Source organism: Leptonychotes weddellii, chromosome 7, assembly GCF_054177405.1.
Source record: "Leptonychotes weddellii isolate Sample4059 chromosome 7, ASM5417740v2, whole genome shotgun sequence".
Lineage (NCBI taxonomy): Eukaryota > Metazoa > Chordata > Mammalia > Carnivora > Phocidae > Leptonychotes > Leptonychotes weddellii.
This window is the reverse complement of record NC_138375.1, coordinates 53,003,880-53,025,368: the sequence shown is the minus strand read 5'-3', so window position 1 is coordinate 53,025,368 and position 21,489 is coordinate 53,003,880. Positions and strand designations below refer to the sequence as shown.

The 21,489-nt window shown below is 38.6% G+C and overlaps 1 protein-coding gene across 1 annotated transcript in view; it reads right to left on the bottom strand.

Moving 5' to 3' along the window:
• Positions 1-21,148, bottom strand: part of RARS1 (arginyl-tRNA synthetase 1) — a 26,468-nt gene extending 5,320 nt beyond the window's left edge. Inside the window, exons 1-12 of the mRNA XM_006742557.3 lie at positions 21,032-21,148; positions 19,195-19,329; positions 17,463-17,651; positions 15,974-16,082; positions 15,341-15,441; positions 14,638-14,759; positions 13,353-13,473; positions 11,822-11,951; positions 10,571-10,675; positions 7,520-7,698; positions 6,918-7,027; positions 2,677-2,782 (exon numbers count right to left, since the gene is read on the bottom strand). Of these exons, the coding sequence (XP_006742620.1) occupies positions 2,677-2,782; positions 6,918-7,027; positions 7,520-7,698; positions 10,571-10,675; positions 11,822-11,951; positions 13,353-13,473; positions 14,638-14,759; positions 15,341-15,441; positions 15,974-16,082; positions 17,463-17,651; positions 19,195-19,329; positions 21,032-21,097 (1,473 nt within the window). The 5' untranslated portion in view covers positions 21,098-21,148. The remainder of the gene's footprint in view (positions 1-2,676; positions 2,783-6,917; positions 7,028-7,519; positions 7,699-10,570; positions 10,676-11,821; positions 11,952-13,352; positions 13,474-14,637; positions 14,760-15,340; positions 15,442-15,973; positions 16,083-17,462; positions 17,652-19,194; positions 19,330-21,031) is intronic.
• Positions 21,149-21,489: the final 341 nt, after the last annotated feature.

The following is a 21,489-nucleotide window of genomic DNA, read 5'->3' as shown; positions in this document are numbered from 1 at the left end:
CGACTGAGCCACCCAGGCGCCCCGTCACATTATCTTTAAAGGAGCAACAATGAGACAACTGATATTCCAAGAAACTACAGAAGCTGGAAGATAATGGAATACCACCTTTAAAATGCTCAAAGAACAGGGGTGCCTGGGTGTCTCAGTCGTTCAGCGTCTGCCTTCGGCTCAGGTCATGATCCCAGGGTCCTGGGATCGAGCCCCGTGTTAGGCTCCTTGTTCAGCGGGGAGCCTGCTTCTCCCTCTCCCACTCCCCCTGCTTGTGTTCCCTCACTTGCTGTGTTTTTCTCTGTCAAACAAATAAATAAAATCTTAAATAAAATAAAATAAAATGCTCAAAGAACAGCTGCTGGGCTAGAATCCTATGCCTGCTAAAAATACTGTTCACAACTAAAGGCAATACAAAGATGTTTTCAAACAAATGCCAACAGAACTTATCACCGGCAGAGCTGTACTACAAAAAAAATACTAAAAGGAGATCTTCAGACTGAAGGAAAATAATCCCTGATGGAAGCAAAAACACTTCAGGAAGGAATGAAGTGCATAGGAAAGGGTAAATATGTAAATATAAATGAATATTGATGGTTTGCAACAAATAATGGTTAAAAGACTTGAAAAGACCCTTCATAAAAGATATATAAATGGCCAATAAGCATTAAAAAAGGCAATCAACATCATGACTCATCAGGGAAACGGAATTTTGTTTTTGAGAGGGAGCAAAAGAGCAAGCATGCGTATGTGCATGGGGGGGGGGGGGCAGAGGGAGAATCTTAAGCAGGCTCCATGCTCTGCTCAGAGCCCGATCTCAACGATCCTGAGATCATGACCTGAGCCAAACTCAAGAGTCAGAGGCTTAACTAACTGAGCCACCTAGGTACCCCAAGAAATGCAAATTTTAACCACAGTAAGATGCCACTGCCTTCACCAGAGGACTGACAAATCCAGTGTTGGTAGATGGGGGCAACTGGAGCGATCATATATTCATGATAGGAGTGCATAATGGTTACAATACTCTCCTTGGCAATTTTTAATGAAGTTAAGCATAAGCCAACTCTAACCCTAAACCCAGCAAGGATATTCCTAGATATATATCCCAAAGTAAAAGTGCATGTATCCATAAAAGGGCTTTAACAATGTTGAAATTAACATTTTATTCATAACAATCAACAAACGGAAACATCCCTAATGCCCATCAACAGAATGAATGAACAAAATCTGGTATATTCATACAACAGAACACTATTCCTTTTTTTTAAGATTTTATTTATTTATTTGACAGAGAGAGACACAGTGAGAGAGGGAACACAAGCAGGGGGAGTGGGAGAGGCAGAAGCAGGCTTCCCGCTGAGCAGGGAGCCCTATGCAGGGCTCGATCCCAGGACTCTGGGATCATGACCGGAGCCGAAGGCAGACTCGTAACGACTGAGCCACCCAGGCGCCCCAAAAGAACACTATTCTTTAGCAATAAAAAGAAATGAACTACTGATACACCTAGAAAACAGCACCATATTATATGAAGTCCTAGAATAAATGAAAGTGACCCATGGTGACAGGAAATTTTCTGGGGTGATGGCTGGAGTTACCAGGCATACATATGTGTAAGAAATCATCATATTTTACATTTTACTGTATGCAAATTGGCCAAATAGAAGAGCCAAAGCAGTTTTTACCATCATGCAGAGTAAACAAATTGGTTAGATGACCAAATATTCCACCTTTCATCTGACTGTGCTAGATGTGCCTAAGCCAGAACTAAAAGGAAAAACTACTCTGGAGATACCAGCTGTGGAGACTTGGCATCCACCTAGTAGAAACAGAGAGAAAAGCTATTTTACATTTCATTTTGTTGGCAATGGAAAGGGAGCAGGTGGGAACAATGTAGTCTCATGGCCTGCCTTCATGCTCTCTGGATTGTCAGTGATCTATCCGAACCAAACGAAAGGGCTTTCCCTCCCTCAAAGGACCTTCTTTTGTGTTGGGCTCTTTCATGTCTATATTTCATCCTACTCTATGTCTCTTTCTGTAATTATACTGTTTATAGTAGTTACGCTCATTCCAAAACATCACTACTGTTTGAATCTCAATTCTTGACCTTCCTATCTTAAAAAATGTTTTTCTTGTGTCTTTTACTCTACTTCTTTCTTGTCAAGTTTTCTTTATTTTGCTTTAATTACTCAAATTCCACACAAATCTAACCACAGTCCTTTTTAAGGGCGCTATGAAAGCCCTTTAAGTTGTTGCCTACTCTGACACGGCTGACCAATGGCCTTGGGTGGTAGGTGCTGACTGCTAGGACTACTACTCTCCCAAGTGCTCCCTGAAAGAGGAACTCAGCAGATGTAGATCCTACTGTAGGCTGGAGAGTCTAACCTCTTATTTTGAAATAGTTTTGAATCATTGGTTCAAAGTAGTGACAGGAGAATGCAAATAAGAAGCAGAGATAATATGCCACATTAACACAGGAGGAAACAGCCTTTTTAGTAGCCAAGAACTGTATTTTCAAACTAAATGCTCAGTAAGGAAACTTACTGTGCAATGAAATCTGAGTAATATAAGCTTGTCCTAAGTGGATTTGCTCCTCATAATGCTCCCCAGTTCTTTTGATAAAAACAAAAATGAAAAAATCACAACACAACATATGTTACACAACAATATGCAAACAAGGCTTAGGATTACCTTGTCTCTTTCTTTTTCCTTCAATTTGTCCATGGATCGTTTTAGTCCTTCTTCCAGAAGGTCTATGAGGCGCACTGTTTCACCTGAACGTGTTTTAAACTTCTTCCTAAAAAAATTTGAGTCTCAATTAAGTAGATGTTTTTTTTATTAAAGATTTTTATTATTTTTTGACAGAGAGACAGCAAGAGAGGAAACACAAGCAGGGGGTATGCCGAGCAGGGAGCTCGACGTGGGGCTCGATCCCAGGACCCTAAGATCATGACCGGAGCTGAAGGCAGACACTTAACGACTGAGCCATCCAGGCGCCCCTCAATTAAGTAGATTTTGAAACAGAACTTCTCACTTAGAAAATCTTTGAAAATGAAGGTTTGACACTGCTTTATTCCAGTTGGCAAAAAGGGAAGATGCCAAAAGAGAGAAAGAGTGGTACTCTTAATTATCTTTCACCTATAGTCCTCAACTGAAAGCTTTCTATGCTTTAGGCTCCTAATAGCATTCTCTTCATGTGGACCTATAATACACTCCCTAAAAGGAAAATAAAGACATTTGTTAATTTGTTTTCATGAACACAAAATCTGGCTTATTCTGGCTTCTTTGAAAAATTAATAAAATACATGTTTCCTCCTAGAACAGTTTGGGAACTAAGCAAATTCCTAACTGGAATCTCATCTGCATTTCTCTAGATAATAATCCCACCTGCTGAGGGCAAGCAACTCTGGATGCACAACAGAAATCAGCTGAAGAGCTTAAGAAAAGCAGGCTACCAGGGCTCCATTCAGACCCACTGAAATCCACCTGTGAGGATGGGACAAAAGCACTGAGGAGCACTGTCCTGGGCAACATTACCATTAAAAGCATTTCACAGGGGCACCTGGGTGGCTCAGTCGGTTAAGCATCTGCCTTCAGCTCAGGTCATGACCCTAGGGTCCTGGGATCGAGTCCTGCATTGGGCTCCCAGCTCTGTGGGGAGCCTGCTTCTCCCTCCTCCCTGCTCCTGATCCCTCTCTAGCCATCTCTCTCTCTATCTCAAATAAGTAAAATCTTTAAAAAAAAAAAGGCATTTCACAAAAATTGGATTCTAGGGGTGCCTGGGCGGCTCAGTCGTTAAGCGTCTGCCTTCGGCTCAGGTCATGATCCCAGGGTCCTAGGATCGAGCCCCACATCGGGCTCCCTGCTTGGCAGGAAGCCTGCTTCTCCCACTCCCGCTCCCCCTGCTTGTGTTCTCTCTCTCACTGTGTCTCTCTGTCAAATAAATAAATAAAATCTTAAAAAAAGGATTAAAAAAAATTGGATTCTACTGGGGCACCTGGCTGGCTCAATTGGTAAAGCATATGATTCTTTTTTTCTTTTTATTTAAAGAGTTCTTTCTTATTTTTTAAGACTTTATTTATTTGACAGGGAAGAGAGAGCACAAGCAGGAGGAGCAGCAGAGGGAGAGGGAGAAGCAGGCTCTCCACTGAGCAAGGAGCAGGATGCGGCGCTTGATCCCGGGACCCTGGAATCATGACCCGAGCCGAAGGCAGAGGTTTAACCCACTGAGCCACCCAGGCGCCCTGAGCATGAGATTCTTGATCTCGGGGTCATGAGTTCAAGCCCCATGGTGGCCACAGAGATTACTTTTTAAAAATTGGATTTTACCTATTAAACAGAAGTCTGCACAACACTGAGTTTATAATTTTTTTTTTTTAACGTTAAAAATTCTTTGGGGTGCCTCGCTGGCTCAGTCAGTAGAGTGTATGACTCTTGATCTCAGGGTTGTAAGTTCAAGCCCCACACTGGGTACAGAAATTACTTAAAAATAAAAGCTTAATAAAATCTTAAAAAAATTTCAAAGCAGAAATGGTACAAATGAAGCATGCTTTTCAATCCAACACAAAGCCCACCAAAATAATCAAGATACTTCCTATTAAAGTTGTATTTTCAGAGTTACCTTAGAATCTTCTTGCCATTTATCACAGAATTAAAACTCCTTTATTACCCATGCTCTGAATACATTAAATACTTCTGTGGCTTTCCTTATGACATCCCCTAAGTAGTAGTATTCAGCAACCTTCAAATCTTCTGCCTGATAAAATGTTACCCATCATAAAGCTAGACAAAATGGTAAAGGAGGTCTTCCCCTAATGTTGTCTCTATAATAACTGGTCTTTTCTGTTAGTCCTTATCTGCACCTGCCTTGAATTTTTGCGTGTTTCTTTGGTGTTGGCTTATTCCTAGGACCAGTGGTTCTAATATGAAGATCCATATCTGAGTATCAGAAGTTTTTAAAAAAATACCTAATACCTACTTTAGAACCTAATATATCAATAACTCCCCTGGTGGGGCCTGGCATGTATAGTTTAACAGGCTCCCTAGGAAATTGCTCCCCTTCATAAGACAGGCTCCTTCAAGGAAAAGGTCATTTTCTATTATCTTTGTGTATACACTGGAGCACCCAGCCAATGACATGCACAGGTGCTCAGTAAATAGGGGTCCAAGGAAGAAGAGGAAGATGATGAGAGGGTAAACTATTTACTATAATTAAAACAGAAAATTTCAGGGCACCTGGGTGGCTCAGTCAGTTAAGTGTCTGATTCTTGATTCCAGCTTAGGTCATGATCTCAGGGTTATGGGATTGAGCTCTGTGTCAGGTTCCACATTCAGCAGGGAGTCTGCTTGAGATTCTCTCCCTCTCCCTCTGCCCCTCCCCCCACTGGTATGCTCTCTCTAGTAGATAAATCTTTAAAAATAAATAAATAAAACAGAAAATTTCACTAAGAAACAGCAGAATCTGAGCATTTTAATGTATTTTAAAATATGGTAAGCTGCCACTGGTTAACTATTAAAATTATTTTTCTTTAGTGGCCTATGATGCCATAATTACATGATGCTGAGTGCAGAAATATGAAACAACAAATCAAGGGAAAAAAATCCCTTAGCATTACATGATCAACAAGTTAAATGCCAAGATATGAATATTGGTGATAAATGTAGATATAAAAGTAAATTTGATAATTTCACCCAACTGTTAATAATCATCTAAACATCAGTCCGAAAAACGAACAGTTTAGAAACTAAGAAAATATAGGGAACACTCAACTCAGTTTTCAAGCACTTTCTTAGGACAACCATGGACACCAAATAAGGACCTAGTGTCTTGATTGCAAAAAGTGCAGCTCTAGAGAAGAGTCCTACATTATATACAGAAGTTTGATGTTGATTCCAAGTCTGTGATCTCCATATAATCTGTATCTAAAATAATACCTTGACACACCTAGCCTTTTACAATGCTTAATTAAGGCTTCTGTAACAATGGATAACCAAGCATCTTGAGCAACTTCATGTGGTTTTTAAAACCATTACCACCTTTGTGTTATATTTGGGCTGTATCACTAAATCTAAAATGCCACAGATTTTAAGAGACATGATAATTAAATAGTTAAGTGATCCTAACACACTATTAAATGCAAGATGCCAAAAATTTTGTGCCTTTGAATTGATGAACACTGTCTATATATATTTGCTTGTATTTACCTTTTATTTTGTAAACACTGAACAGAATGTGGGGAAATGACTGGAAAACAGAAAAATTGGAAATATATTAACATGTAGGTCTCAGGGCACCTGGGTGGCTCAGTCAGTTAAGCTAGACATCTACCTTCGGCTCAGGTCATGATCTCAGGGTCCTGGGATCAAGCCCTGCATCGGGCTTCCTGCTCAGCAGGGAGTCTGCTTCTCTCCCTCTGCCCCTCCCCACCACTCATTCTCTCTCTCTCTCAAATAAATAAAAATGTTTAAAAAACAAACATGTAGGTCTCAAAGTTAGTATTTTTGAGATAAACATAAAAATAAAAGCTGTGAATTTTAAAACTCAATTGGAATCTCAGTAAATGTGTATGTGTTGACCAGGTGTTCAACTGTGAAGGAAAAAAACCAGACATTTACAAAATGTTTGAAATACACTGTTAAGTATTCTGTTTGAAATCTGAGAAGGTACTATGACAGACTTTACAATTTACTCTTTATAAATCTGTTAGGTCTATTTCATTCAACTTTGTCCAAATCTCTCTAAAAGGCCACATTCTCTAGCAGTGATAAGATATAGGTACAAAAAGTCTCAGTTGGATTCACCATTACCACATATACAGACTAAAGAAAATTGCACATTTTAATTCTAATATGGTATCAAATGAAATGTAGCCTCTTCCAAAGAAATCTGGGGGTCAGGTATGTTATTAACACTCAAGACTTTCCAGACTTACTTGTCTTCCCCCAGCACCACACCAAATCCAGCATGAGACACTCGAGTTACTTTAGGGTCATACCAACCAGCCATTTGAGCAGCACCAAATACTGTCTGGAAGTGCACAGACTACAAAGAAACAAATAGCAAGTTACTTGCTAAGCTTTCTAGTAACAAAAAAGTGACTTAAAACTCTGTGCTTAGGAATAAAGATTTGTAAACTTTACTCACAAATCTTAGAAGGCAAGTGTAATTATAAAAACTCTTCTTTATACCCAATATATGTGAGAGTGGGAGCAGAACTGTTTTACTTTCTATGTCCAAAAGTTTTTAAAGTGGCTGAATTAAGGGTAGCTTCATGTGGAATAATCTCAATTAAATTTTAGGTCCACAACCACCCTTTCAGATAGGAAGGGTCATTGATGTTTATGGAAATAAGCTGAAAAGCTGGGAAGTGTGACCAAATCCAAACCCTGTTTTTCCTCTTATGTTCCACTGCAGTTCTGAATTTTAGTCTTTGGGAAGACTTATAGTCTTCCAGTGCTAAATGCCACAAACCCTACCATACTGTCTCAGCTCCAAACAGATAATGTAAGAACATAAACAAATCTACAAACTCACTTGTCCACTGTCCACCACATAGATAATCATATCTGCTTTTTCCTCAAATAGTCTTTGCTTAAGAGCAGCCAGGTCAGATGTATCATAGGTATAACCTCCATCTGATTTTACTATGGTTAATGGTATAGAACATCCTGGGACAAACACAATCTTTCTGCCGTCATCCACTTGCACAAATCCTAGGAAAGAAATTTTTAATAATAATGTTAAAAGAATCCTGAAGGAATATAAAAGATGACTTATTATAAGATATTTACTAGAGAGCTCAAGAAATTACATTTTTCCCCCATACTATGGCACTATGACCTACTATGAGTCTTGGGATATGGCTACTGTCTGGGCACCCATGATGTTCTCAGGGCACAGGTGAACTAGCCTGGCAGTTTTCTGGATTCACACTACACCTGGCTCCCAAAATCTTTATAGAACACCTCACAGGGCGCCTGGGTGTCTCAGTCGGTTATCTGACTCTTGGTTTCAGCTCAGGTTATGGTCTCTGGGTCCTAGGATTGAGCCTTGCATTAGGTTCTGCACTCAGCACGGAGTCTGCTTGTCCCTCTCCCTCTGGTCCTCCCCCCGCACTCTCCCTCTCTCTCATAAATAAAAATAAAATCTTAAAAAACACCTTACTGGAGCCCACCTACTCAAAGACACAGAAAACGGAAATCCATGCTCTGTTTTCAAGTTAGAGCCATATACTTCCTCTGGGGAAATATCACTCCCTCCTGAAATGTACTGAACGGAAGTGAAAACTGTACCAGGATCCAGGAAACAAACATGGCAGGGCTTAGCATTTGGAATGATTAGTGGAAAGAAAAAATAAAATCATGTTCTTACATTCATGTCGAAAAAGGCAAAATTCTTTGATGCAATAAGGGACAAGAAAGAACATGATGACAATAACAAAGCTATATTTGATTGCTACTATGTACGAAATTTCATTAAGTCTGAAATTCAACCTTCACAATAACTCTATGCAGCAAATATACTCTTAGTATTGGTTTCTTACAGTTTAGGAATCTGAGGCCTGGTAAGGCAAAGGCAATATAAAATCGTAGTTAAAAACAAGTCCTGAATGTGAAGGAAGGGGAACTCTCTTGCACTGCTGGCGGGAATGTAAACTAGTACAACCACACTGGAGAGCAGTATGGAGGTTCCTCAAAATGTTAGAAATAGAACGATCCTGTGATCCAGCAATTGCATTACTAGGTATTTACCCAAAGAATACAAAAATACAGATTCCAAGGGAAGCATGCAGCCAGATGCTTACAGCAGTATTATCAACAATAGCCAAACTATGGAGAGCCAAAATGTCCATCGAGTGATGAATGGATAACAATGTGGCATATAAATAGAATGGGATATTCCTCAGCCATCAAAAAGAATGAAATCTTGTCATTTGCAATGACTCGGATAGAACTAGAGGACATTATGCTAAGTGAAATAAGTCAGAGAAAAACAAATACCATATGATCTCGCTCATATGTGGAATTTAAGAAACAAAACAAACGAACATATGGGAAGGGGCAAGAAAAAAAGGGGAGAGGGAAACAAGCCATAAGAGACTTAATAGAAAACAGAGGGTTGATGGAGGGAGGTAGGTGGTGAATGGGCTAGATAGGTGATGGGTATTAAGGAGGGCACTTAATGATGAGCACTTGGGTGTTGTACGTAAGTGATCAATCACTGAACTGTACTCCAGAAACCAATACTGCACTGTGTTACCAAAAAAAAAAAAAAAAAAGCTCTGAGGCTAGACTGCCTAGGTTTGATTTTCAGACTTGTTATTAGCTTTATGACCTTGGCAAGTAACTAATTTCTCTGTGCTTCCTTCTCATCATTAAAAAAGCCCCTAAAATTTTATTATCTTAAAAGTATAATCCGTAGGCCACAGAAGTGATTAATAAATACCAATTCCCATTCAAGGAACCAGGCTTTCTTGGAGAAGACAGGTTAGCTGATTCTAGATCTGAGGCAGGAAACATACAAAATAATCTTAGAATGTTGTGTACCTGAAAGTAAGTAAACTATCAAAGACTATAGGGGTCAAGAAAAAGACAAAAAACAAGACATCCAGTTTGAGGAGGCCACCTTTAGACAAAAATAGGACAGTGAGAAATAAAAAGTGCAGGGCGCCTGAGTGGCTCAGTCGGTTAAGCAACTGCCTTCGGCTCAGGTCATGATCCTGGAGTCCCACGTTGAGTCCAGCATTGGGCTCCCTGCTTAGCAGGGAGTCTGCTTCTCCCTCTGAATCTACCCCCAATCATGCTCTCTCTCTAATAAATAAAAATCTTAAAAAAAAAAAAAAATTAAGAAGTGTAATAAAAGGTAAATGATTAAAAAATATAAAATATTTGGTGATGAATGGATCTTTATAATAATGCTAAAAACAACTCAGATGAATCTGGAAAATGCTAAGAAACTAATTTACTATCCTGAAATTGATGAATTTATACTGCTTGTCTTTTGTGAACTGTACTTCAGGGTAACCCAAAATTATGTGGCAATGTTTGGCACAGGAGAATTCAAGGTGTAATAAAGAAGGAACAACAGAACACTATCATTTTCCAACCTTTAATGATAATGGATCAAAGTCATGATCATCAACAGCTGCTAAAAACAATAGGGGAAGGTCTAATAGGAAAATGTGTGGCTCTATCAGGCTGACACCTGAACCTACTAATCCACCTTAACACAAAGAGAGCGAACCAGACACTGTTGGACTGATTGCAAATAAACAAAAGACAAAGAAAAAAAAACACAAACCATAATTTAAATCAAGCCTCTTCAGAAGATACAGATATGAGGAAGTGTTAAATAATACCATGTGGGAAATTCTCTAAGACAAATGGCCCAGTTTCTTCAATAACAAAAGAAAAAAGCAGGGAGTGGGGAGGGACCCTATGGATTTACATAATTTTTAAGATGTATATTAAATGTACAGACTGAAAAAAAACCCTAATGATTAAAAGATTGTAATATTCTCTCCACTTTTGTTTATGTCTGAAAATTTCCATAATGAAAAGCTTAAAAAAAAAAAGGAATGCCTACCTTTATCTTCGAATTCCTTTACAATGTCATTCATCCTGTCTTGATAGAAGGATTCCCCTCTCTCTATTAAAGAGATGTCCAATGCGTCATAGATTTTATTAAACTCTAGGGAAAAAAGTCACCAAATTTAAAAAAATTTTTAAGAATTTAAACAAATAGGAGACATACATCTTACATTTTAAGAAATTTATTATTTAACTGCAACATTTTAGGGGCACCTGGGTGGCTCAGTTGGTTAAGTGTCTGCCTTCGGCTCAGGTCATGATCCCAGGGTCCTGGGATCGAGCCCCACATCGGGCTCCCTGCTCAGAGGGGAGCCTGCTTCTCCCCCTCCCTCTGCAGCTCCCCCCACTTGTGCTCTGTCAAATAAATGAATAAAATCATAAAAAAAACCCCTGCAACATTTATTAAGTAGGCTCCCCGCTTAAAAATATGATAAAGAACATTATATAACATACTGCTATTTTGAAAATGTAAGACACCCATCAAAATATTAATAGTGAGACTGTATTTTTTTTCTTTTTCCCTGTCCACATGTTTTTTTCTACAAGCAGCAGGTGCTTCTTGTGTAACTTTAGAAATGTTATCCTTAAAAAATGTAAATGAAAAGAAAAAATGAACAGGACTTTCTTATTTGAGATCAAATATTTTTAAAATTTTCTTATAATTTTCTCTAAATTGTATCATTTACCTGCCTAGCCATGCATCAGTGATGCAATACTACCTAGGGTAGCATTATAAAACATTTTAACAAACTAGTAGTGCAAAATAGCCATCATTAGCCTACTTTTTCAAAGATTTATTGGCTATTCTTACCCATTTATTCTTCAAAGTGACCTTTAAAATTATGTTTGAAAACCTGAAATTGTCTTATATCCTGTTATTTATTTCTCTTCACTTTGGTCTGACACATTTCTAAATAAATTTATTCCAGTGTGTTTTATAGCTTTGGTTGCTACTATGAATAGGATTTTCCCTCTTTTCTTTCCTGATTAAAAAAAAATGTTTTTGGAATTGAATTTTTTTCCTAATTAATTTTTCTTGCTTTTTAAGAAAGTTAAAATTTGCTCTTGATTATCTTAATAAATTTTCTTAATAGTTGTTTCAGTGTCAGAAAATATTTTTAAAAAGATCTATTTGCCAGTCTTAAAGTTTAACATGTCATTAAAGGTCATTCTGAGTAAAGACCCAAGGAAACTACATGCAATGATATTTCTTGGATGAATGAATGAATGAAGCCCAGAAACTCACCTTGGCGGGAAACATCACAGATAAGCTTCCAAGCTTTTGTAATATCTGGATTTTTACTTTGGAGCAAAACTACACACTGGTATGCCCGCTTCTTAAATTCCTCCTCAGTATCAAATCTCTTCTTGGATTCCTATTTTTAAGAGGAAAAAAAAAAAGTAATGTTTGTAAAAAGCCAGCCTTTTATTTCTAGGTAAAGAATTTCTAAAACAAAAAGCAAACACACAAACAAAAAAAAACAAAGGTGAGGAAAGTGAAAATCTACAACACCAGTACAAAAAACAGAACAGGTGCTCTATCTCAACATTCAACAATAGTTAAAATGAATGTGCCAAAGAACCCTATTACTTCTTTTGAAATCATTTTTCTTGAAAATACCAAATTTTCATCACAGTGCTACCTCCACTTTTCCAATTCACAAAAACCTTCTTCACCCCAATGATTTAAGAGTAATAAAGAATAACTAACAGGTAAAGCTGAATTTTCTGTGCTTCATCTTCCACTTTGGATATGGTTCTGGATGAATAACTCATTCTTTGTAATTAAAAATAATATTGCTTTCATTGTTTCTATCTATTCTGAAAGTAACACATGCTTACTGCAAAAAAATATATATTGTTAATTCTACCCCAACCTAACCAGGGATAATGTTTTGCTGCATTAATTCTAGACATTTCTTTGCAAATACATACCTATGTGTTTTAACAAAAACTGGAATATACAGTTTTTCTTTTACTGTGTTTTATAACATTAGTTATATAATTGACCAGTCTCACATCAGTAAACATATTATTTTCAATTTTTTCATTAGAAAATACTTACCAAGACAAACCCCAAAAAACAGTAACAACAAGAAAAAACCACACAAATGTTTACCTTTTAATGCTGTAATCCTATTCTTGGGAAGTTGTCTATCAAAAGGAAATAATTTTAAAAATAGAAAAAACTTATATGTACACGTTGTCTCAAAGTTGTTTACTGAATGGATTCCAAAAATGCAGGGAGAAAAAAACCCCAATAGGAATATAAACTTCAGTACATCAATCCAACAAAACAATGTGCAGCCAAACCATACAGTAACATGAAAGTTGATAATGAAATGTTAAACACAATACAAAAATTGTATTATAATCACAAACAATGTAATAAAGATTTGTATATGGATGTCACAAGTGAAAGTTGACCAGTGATCAATTTAGAATTATGGTTTATAGTACATTTGTCTTTTAAAAACTATTCTTACATATACTATAACATTTTCAACTTATATAAAATGAGAACATCAAAAAAATTTTTAAATACTAAAATGTCTTTTGATCAATGAACTTCTAAATTCACTTAATAATGGGTAATATGGTAGAGTTAAACTTTTAACATACACCAATTAAAAATGCAAAGATGCTGTGTTAAGGGGCAGAGAGTTTAGTTTTAACCCCATAGTAGCTTCAAATACCATTCTGAACTCCCTAAAGAAAACTAATAATTATTATGAATGGTAAACACAAAAATATTATAACAATAAATGGTATCTAACCTTATAAAAGGCCTGAAGATCCCCAATAGGAGGTGAAACTGTTAGGTAATCTGGAAATTTATCTTGCAGGTGAGCGATGAGCATGCCAAACTGGGTCCCCCAGTCTCCTACATGGTTTAATCTAATGCCAATCAGAAGACAAAATCATTTAAAAAATGACAAACACAGACATCACATTTGATAACATCTTGTTTATTCAGTTGTCTTCTCAACTGGTCTGCAAGCTCCAGGAGAGGCAAGGACAATGTACATTTAGAAATGTTTACCCACTGGGGTGCCTGGGTGGCTCAGTCAATTAAGTGTCTGCCTTGGGCTCAGGTCATGATCCCAGAGTCCTGCGACTGAGTCCGATGTCAGCCAGTACTCTGCTTCTCTCTCTGGCCCTCCCCCAACTTGTGTTCTCTCTCATTCACTCTCTCTCAAATAAACAAACAAAATCTTTACAAAAAATATATATATAAAATGTATACCCACTGACAGAGTCTGCACATAACCGGCCTCCAGGATTTGTGGTCAATGAAGTTCCTATCAATGGACTATGATTTGTTTATTGTGTAGTTAACTGAGACAGACAGGTGAGCCAATGTTGATCATTACTTTATGAAAATTTTAACTTTTCATCCAATTATCTTAGTGTGATTTAGGCCAATGTCTAAAAAGGTGAGCCAATGTCGATCATTACAGTTTTATGAAAATTTAACTTTTCAACCAATTATCTTAGTGTGATTTGAGAACCAATGTCAGTGGACAAAATTCTTCAAAATGTGTCAATCCAACCACTTTACACCCCTTACTGTTTTTAACTAATCTCAAACCACCAGATCACCTCCTAACTAGATTATTACAATAGTCTTCTTACAGTTCTGCCTTCCTTGCCTAGTTTCTTTACAGACGCCAGACTAATCCTTAATTAGATTACATTGCTCCTCCTAATTAAAATTCTCCAATAGCTTCCCATCACACTTAAGAATAAAATCCCAGTTTCCTACCATGGCCTACAGGCCCAGCATAATCTCCTTCTTGCCTACCCTTCCCCCTAGTAAAATATAACCCCATGGATACAGGAAGCACTCAAGAAATATTTGTGGAATGAATGGGGGAGTTTTTCCTTGGCTCCATCCCCAGACAGTCTAAAAGGTATCAGTTTAGAGAAGCCCAGGACATAATTTATTTAAAAAGCCCACAGGGTGATTAGAAGCAGAACCATACTTATGAATCACTGATTCTTTCTCAAGCAACATTTCCTATTTTCTATAGAAATTTCTAAAGGGAAGAGCACATATACCTTAGCACATCATATCCTGCAAACTCAAAGAGGCGGCACATGCTCTCTCCTATGATAGTTGATCTGAGATGGCCTACATGCATTTCCTTAGCTATGTTGGGAGAGGAGAAGTCAACTACAACCTGAGACAGAAAGAGGGGGAAAAAAAAAAGTTTTTTTAGACAGTACTGTACTTTAATTATTTAAAGTGGTAAATATAGGTACAAAGGCAATTATGTTACAATATATAAATGTATCAAAGTAACACCGTGTACATCTTAAATTTGCATGGTATGTCAATACCGTCAATTAAAAAAAATTTTTAAAGGGGTATAGACATTTTATTCTGCTAACATTCATTAATAACATTTAAAAATAAACTCAGACTTAAATAACAGCTTAGGTTGTAATTCAACTGTGTTAGATTTCTGGTGAATCTACCTGTCCATGATTAATTGGATCAAATTTGTTTATACAAATAATCTATCCTCTATTTCAGCCAAACCTCATAAGTATCAGCTGGCTACTTCAAATGCCTTGTGGAATGAAGTGAAAAGAAAAATCACGTAATAAGCAAGACCCAGGCAAAAGGCTATTTCAGTTATGTTCATAACCTTGAATATTAATGATTAAATCTCAATATAAAAAGTGACCGCCAGTTCCCTCCCAGCCCTTGTCATACAGCTCTAAGGTGTTAATATATCATTGCAAACTGTGCATATACCTTTTTATTCTCTCCAAGGGCAGGTAGTTTAACACCATTCACCAGGAGACTGGTCAACTGTTGTGATACAAAGTCCTTTCTTAAGTGGACATTAATAAAACCTAATGAACAGTAAGAGGAGAGAAAAAAAAAATCAGATAGCTTCCTATCTTAGAATTCTGATTGCTCACTTCCAAAGACTTTCTCAATTTCAATTATGCTGGCTCCAGAATGCTGATAAGGCTCTGGCAAAACTTAAAAGACTCCAACACCACCTAAGGCCCTCTAGTTAACTCCTTCTTTCAGTATCTATTTCAAACATTACCACTCTCTTGAAGCTTCCTACTTAATCCTGGGCCCCTTCACTCTCAGTATATGATTTGTTGGTGGACCTTTTATCACAGATTTATCTGCCATTATCCATCTCCTTTTTGCTAATGAAAAACTGAGTCACAGAGAGGTGAAATAACTCATCCAAGATCAGGCACCTCAGTCTAGACCAAAACCTCACTTTCATAACTCTCGATCCAAGGTGTTTCACCACCTTGTTCAGGATACCAGTTTAAACCTACATTTATATGTTATATGGTTCCTTTTATTTCAAAAAGGACCCAACATCAATACAACTACTTAAGAAGGGTAACACTGTCATACCAGGGCCGGCAATTTCAACTTTTTCAACACATTCATTGTCTGGGAGGTGTTTGGTAATGTTTTCGGCAATTTCTCTTGGATTAACTTTCTGTTCCTTGGTTTTGAGGATCTATAACACAATGTAAAATGATTCATTACACAACAGAGTCCAGCAAGTTACTCAGAAATACACAACTGATAAAGCATGAGATGCATCTGACATTAAGACCCATCAAGAGGCAGAAGCAAAGAAGTCCAATGACCTTGTAGATGGATAGATTAAAGCATCAAGCATCAACAGTGCCAAGAGGAATACAAAAGTGCCCAAGCCACATGATCTCCATTTCAAAATGAGCTGCCACACATTATCTGTAACTCTTTTATGAAGATTTAAAATTTTTAGTTATGGGGCGACTGGGTGGCTCAGATGGTTAAGCATCTGCCTTCAGCTCAGGTCACGATCTCCAGGTCCTGGGATCAAGCCCCACGTCAGGCTCCCAGCTCAGCAGGGAGTCTGCTTCTCCCTCTCCCTCTCATGAATAAATAAAATCTTAAAAAAAAATACATAAAATTAAATCTTTAGTTATGATGCTGGTTTCCAGGATATTCACATTTGGAATTTTCCAATCATGAAAGTGTGCAATATTCAGGCTTGGGTAATAAAAATAGTACCTTTATAACCTTAACCACAAATATATTATACAATGCAGCTATTTAAACTGGGGAATTCTGGGGCAACTGGGTGGCTCAGTTCGTTGAGCGTCGGGCTCCCTGCTCACTGAGCATGGAGTCTGCTTGTCCGTCTCCCTCTGCTCTTCCCTCCCCCGCTCCCTCTCTCTTGAGTAATTAAATAAAAATTTAAAAATGTGGGTGCCTGGGAGGCTCAGCCATTAAGCGTCCGTCTTCTGCTCAGGTCATGATCCCAGAATCCTGGGATCGAGCCCCGCATCGGGCTCCCTACTCAGCAGGGGAGTCTGCTTCTCCCTCCGCCCCTCCCCCCTGCTTGTGCTTGCTCACCTCATAAATAAATTTAAAAAATAAAAAATAAATTTAAAAATGTAACTCAAAATGGTTCTTACTACAAAAAAAAAGGGGGGGATTCCTCTAACTGAAAATGAAATACATAAGCCCGCCTCAGAGATACCACAGCTGCATCACATATGTAATGGGGACACTGGCTGGTAAATGGCTAATTTGTAATCTCTCACCTTCCAATACTCATCAATAACACACAGCAATCCTGGACATAACAGGAGGGAAGTACCAAGAGTATCAACTACCACCCTTAAATACTGAAAATACATATAAAATATACATATAAAATTTGAATATTCAAACTTGTGTTTTAAAATCAAAAACATACTTCCTCTTTTCTCAAGTTTTTCAGAACTGTGGAAAATGTTCTTTTCATTGAGAATACAATTTGCTACTATTTATGTAAGAAGTAACGATGATGATTAATGCTTAAGAAAATCAAATCACCAAGAATGCTTTACAATAATACAGTCACCTGAGAGATACCCATAGCACTATTACACTGGTAGTCCCCAAACTTGGGCTGTTGACTTGGCGTCACTATCAGAGGAGGATTTTCCAAATCTGGATATGCAGCGTGAATGGCACAACCAAAGACATCTTGCAGTCGGCTATTGATGTTAATCATATCTTTAGTTGGTCTGGTTCTTTCTGCTTGAAGACTCTGAGAAAAAAATGAAAATGTCAACAAAATATTAAATTATCATACAAAATACTCCCCAATATTTTGAGAAACCTTCAAATGTCTTGAGAAGGTAACACACCAAAAGGTAACATACATTGTGCAATGCTCTCACATCTGGGAAATGCTGAGAAACTAAGAGGACAACCATCCAGTAAGTGGTTCTCAGTCGGAGCATGTGACCAAAGTGACCAGGGAAAGAAGTTAGGGTGAATGAATGGGTGTCCCACACAGTATTTTATTCATCTATGACCTGTTTTCTGTTGTTTGTGTACCTTGTGTTTAGCTACTGTTTCTCAGTAGGGCAAAGTATTTGTGAAAGAACCAATGGGTCCCCCCATTACACTGACAGCATTCTGTCATTTACACATTAGAGCTAATATGCATTATGGAAACGTGTATTAGAATACACTGTACTTGGGGTGCCTAGCTGGCTCAGTCGGTAGAGCATGGGACTCTTGATCTTGGGGCTGTAAGTTCGAGCCCTTACGCTGGGTGTAGAGATTACTTAAAATCTTAAAAAAAAAAAAATAATAATGATAATAAACTGTTCTTCTTTTGTGTTTTTCCTCATACCTTCTACCACACAGACATCTAATAATACTTCTGAATTAAAATAAATACAGAAATGAATACAATTAAGTGCAGAATAAATGAGGTAATCAGAAAAGTGAGGTATTTGGGGGAAGACTCCAAGGAAAAGAAATGTTATTTTAGAAGACTCAAAGAAAAAGTTATTTCAAGCAGAACAGATCCCAAGTAGGTGATTAAAAAGACTTCATGGGAGTGGGGCGGGCAGAGTCTAAGATAAATAAATGGAGTCAGCTTTGGAAAAAAGAATATAACGCCAGTACAGCCTGGCTGAAGTAGTATACACATACTGGAGAACAATTATGGGGGTGAGGTCATCCTCCAGGATGTGTCATCAGCAGACTTGAAAGGCAGGCCACGAAATTAAAACCTCCACTAAAACAAGCTCAGTTTTTTGACAAAACTGATAAACACTGTTAGATTATAAGGTTATTAAATAACAAATACAGCACAAGCTTCATGGAAAAAAAAAAGTTCTGAAATATTAAGTGGAAAAAAACCAAATATGACACTATGAAATATAAAACTGTAAAATAACCAACTTAGGGCAGAGAAGGACTGTGGTTATATTCTAATATTTTCTTTTGATAGAGGAAATTATTTAAAATTCAAAAAACGGTTTTTTAAAAAAAGGACTGGCATAAACTATTAAAAGAAATGTCTCAACCTTATTTGAAGCCTACTTCAAGCTGTTCAAATATTTCGTATGATCAAACATTTCAAGGGGCCCTGGAAGGACAAAGCTACACTAACTTCTCCGTTACTTGCACCAACAACTTAGTCCTAACTAGTCTAAGGCAGGGGAAAAGACAGGGTGTCTTTACTCATGTCTCCATATTCCTCAGGGTATACTTTCTGAATCTTTGATAACAAAAGTTTTTTAAAAGATACAATAATTCAAATTACAGAATGAAAAACAACCCACAGTACTTACCTTTCTAAGGATATTCAGTCGATACTTTAATTTTAAATTTTCTTCTCGCAACTGCTCCAAATTTGGAGAAGCTTCTAAAGAGCCGCAGTTTTTTAACCGATCAATTTCAGCAGTCAGAGACTTAATCTCTTTTTCCTAAGGAAAAGGCACTTTGTTCAGTCCACAGTCCACTTATGATTGATGACTTCCGTAATGTGATAAACTGTACCATGAACTTACTCCTCTCCAACAGGGCATGGCAGAGGTGATGGGATTGAAGGGACTTCCCTTTGATAAGCTGTGATTTTCCCTCGAGGCTTTTGATTACATCAGCATATTATCATTTTTTTTTAAATTTTATTTATTCATTTGTCAGAGAGAGAGAGCACAAACGGGGAGGGGCAGGCAGAAGGAGAAGCAGACTCCCCATTACGCAAGGAGCCCTATAAGGGACTGGATCCCAGGACCTCGGAATCACGACCTGAGCTGAAGGTAGATGCTTAACCAACTGAGCCATCCAGGTGCCCCAGCATATTATCCTTTTGTGTGAAAGAATTAAGTGTGTATGTTGGAGGAGACGCACAGGGGTGTTAAGTACATAATGGGATAAGCCTTATATCCTGTTTCTTTGGTCTTAGTAAACCACTCTGATTTAATGAGAGCACCAGTTAAGTTCAAGAGTGACCAACCTAACTTAACTACCAAATCTTAGGACTTGGGGCTCTTTTAAAAAGGAAATGCCTTTTGTCACATTTAATATACTTCAAGTGTCTTTTGCCCTTTCTTAGACAAAATGACTTCCCAATTTTTCCCTTAGTTTCCATTGTCTCAGATCCTAAACCAGGTTTTTTCTCTAATAACTAAAACTAAAAACATGCCAATCCAGAAGACAATAAAGCTTCCAGCCTAAGAGAATTACTAAAAGGGAGATTCCTCACCTGAAATTTGAGAATGTTTACCAGGAGGTAACTACAGCATGAACAGGTTGCCATAAATGACTATATATTATGTTCCACGCACAGAGCTAAATATTTTCCAGAAATTATCTCTATAATTCTTTATCACAATCCAGTGATAAGGTACTTACACCCCCACACTGACAAAGAATATATGGCTCAAAACAAGAAAGAACTTGCCATTTTCCTTGACCAACTTTTATTTTGTGATTGCTGATTTGGTATAAAGCAGTTCCCTTGATAGAAGTACTTAAACCACTTTATTACCCCTCCCCACCTGAGCATAAAAGGTAATGGAAATATCCCACTTTCACTTTTATAAGCTGTGACTGTTCTTCCCCCAGGAATACTGACAGTGGAGGGCAAATGAACCACTGTGTGGGCTTTTTAGATTCCTCTTGCTCAGTATCAATGGAGAGAACGGCTGAGCTGCGAACGAGGACCCAAGGCTCCCGCTCTTATCCCACTTCCCTCTCTGCCTGACCGCCCTCCCTCCCCGCATCCTGAGACAGCACGTGTGTGCGGGGAAGGAGGGGCACAGTGGGGAAAGCCTGTACCGGACACGCCAAGCTTCAGCGCACCAAAGACGCTGGTTTGGGGGGCTCTAGGAGAGGACAAGGACCTCTACGTCGGGGATGCTGGTTTGGAAGGCTGAAGATCATTGTCACATGGGCCTTGTTAGGATGGGTTTTTCCTCTCCACCCTGGAGGGCCATCCCTGGGACGGTGTTCGCTTCCGAGGTAGCACAGACCTGGATCTCGGGACAACGCTGCCCGCGCCCGGGGGGGTGGGGGGACCAGGGCGGTCCCCGCCTCCCTGCCGCTGTCCCGATGCTGCTTGGGTGGGGGGCAGATCCTAGTCCTTCCCCTCCCAGCCTTTTCACTGGTCCCATGTGGTCCTACCTGCTGCAACAGCCTTGCGGAGCACTGAGCCACCAGATCTTCCATCCTCCCGTCAGCAACTAACATTTTAAGTGTCCGGAAGCGGAAACGACCAGCCCCTCCCGGAAGCGGAAATCCTCCTGCCCGCACCGCCTGCTCCTGTCGACTGTGTGCCGCCACCTCTGCTGCCACCTGGCGGGATCCCGGCGACATTGCGGGGAGAACCGCACCCCCGGGAAATGTCGGCTGCTGCCTTTGGACTCTAATGGTGGGGCCGGGGCAGAGAAATTGAGGGGAATTGAGCAACAGCTGCTCTGTGCTTGGACTAACTTGGACAAAGACACCTAAGGCCTCTGTCTCTCAAGGGCTTCAGTTTGCCCTTTTGTGAAATAGTCACATAATTAACAAAATCCATTCATTTATTCAACAGGCATTTATTGTGCACATGAACATGGCAGACGCTATTCTAGGCACTAGAA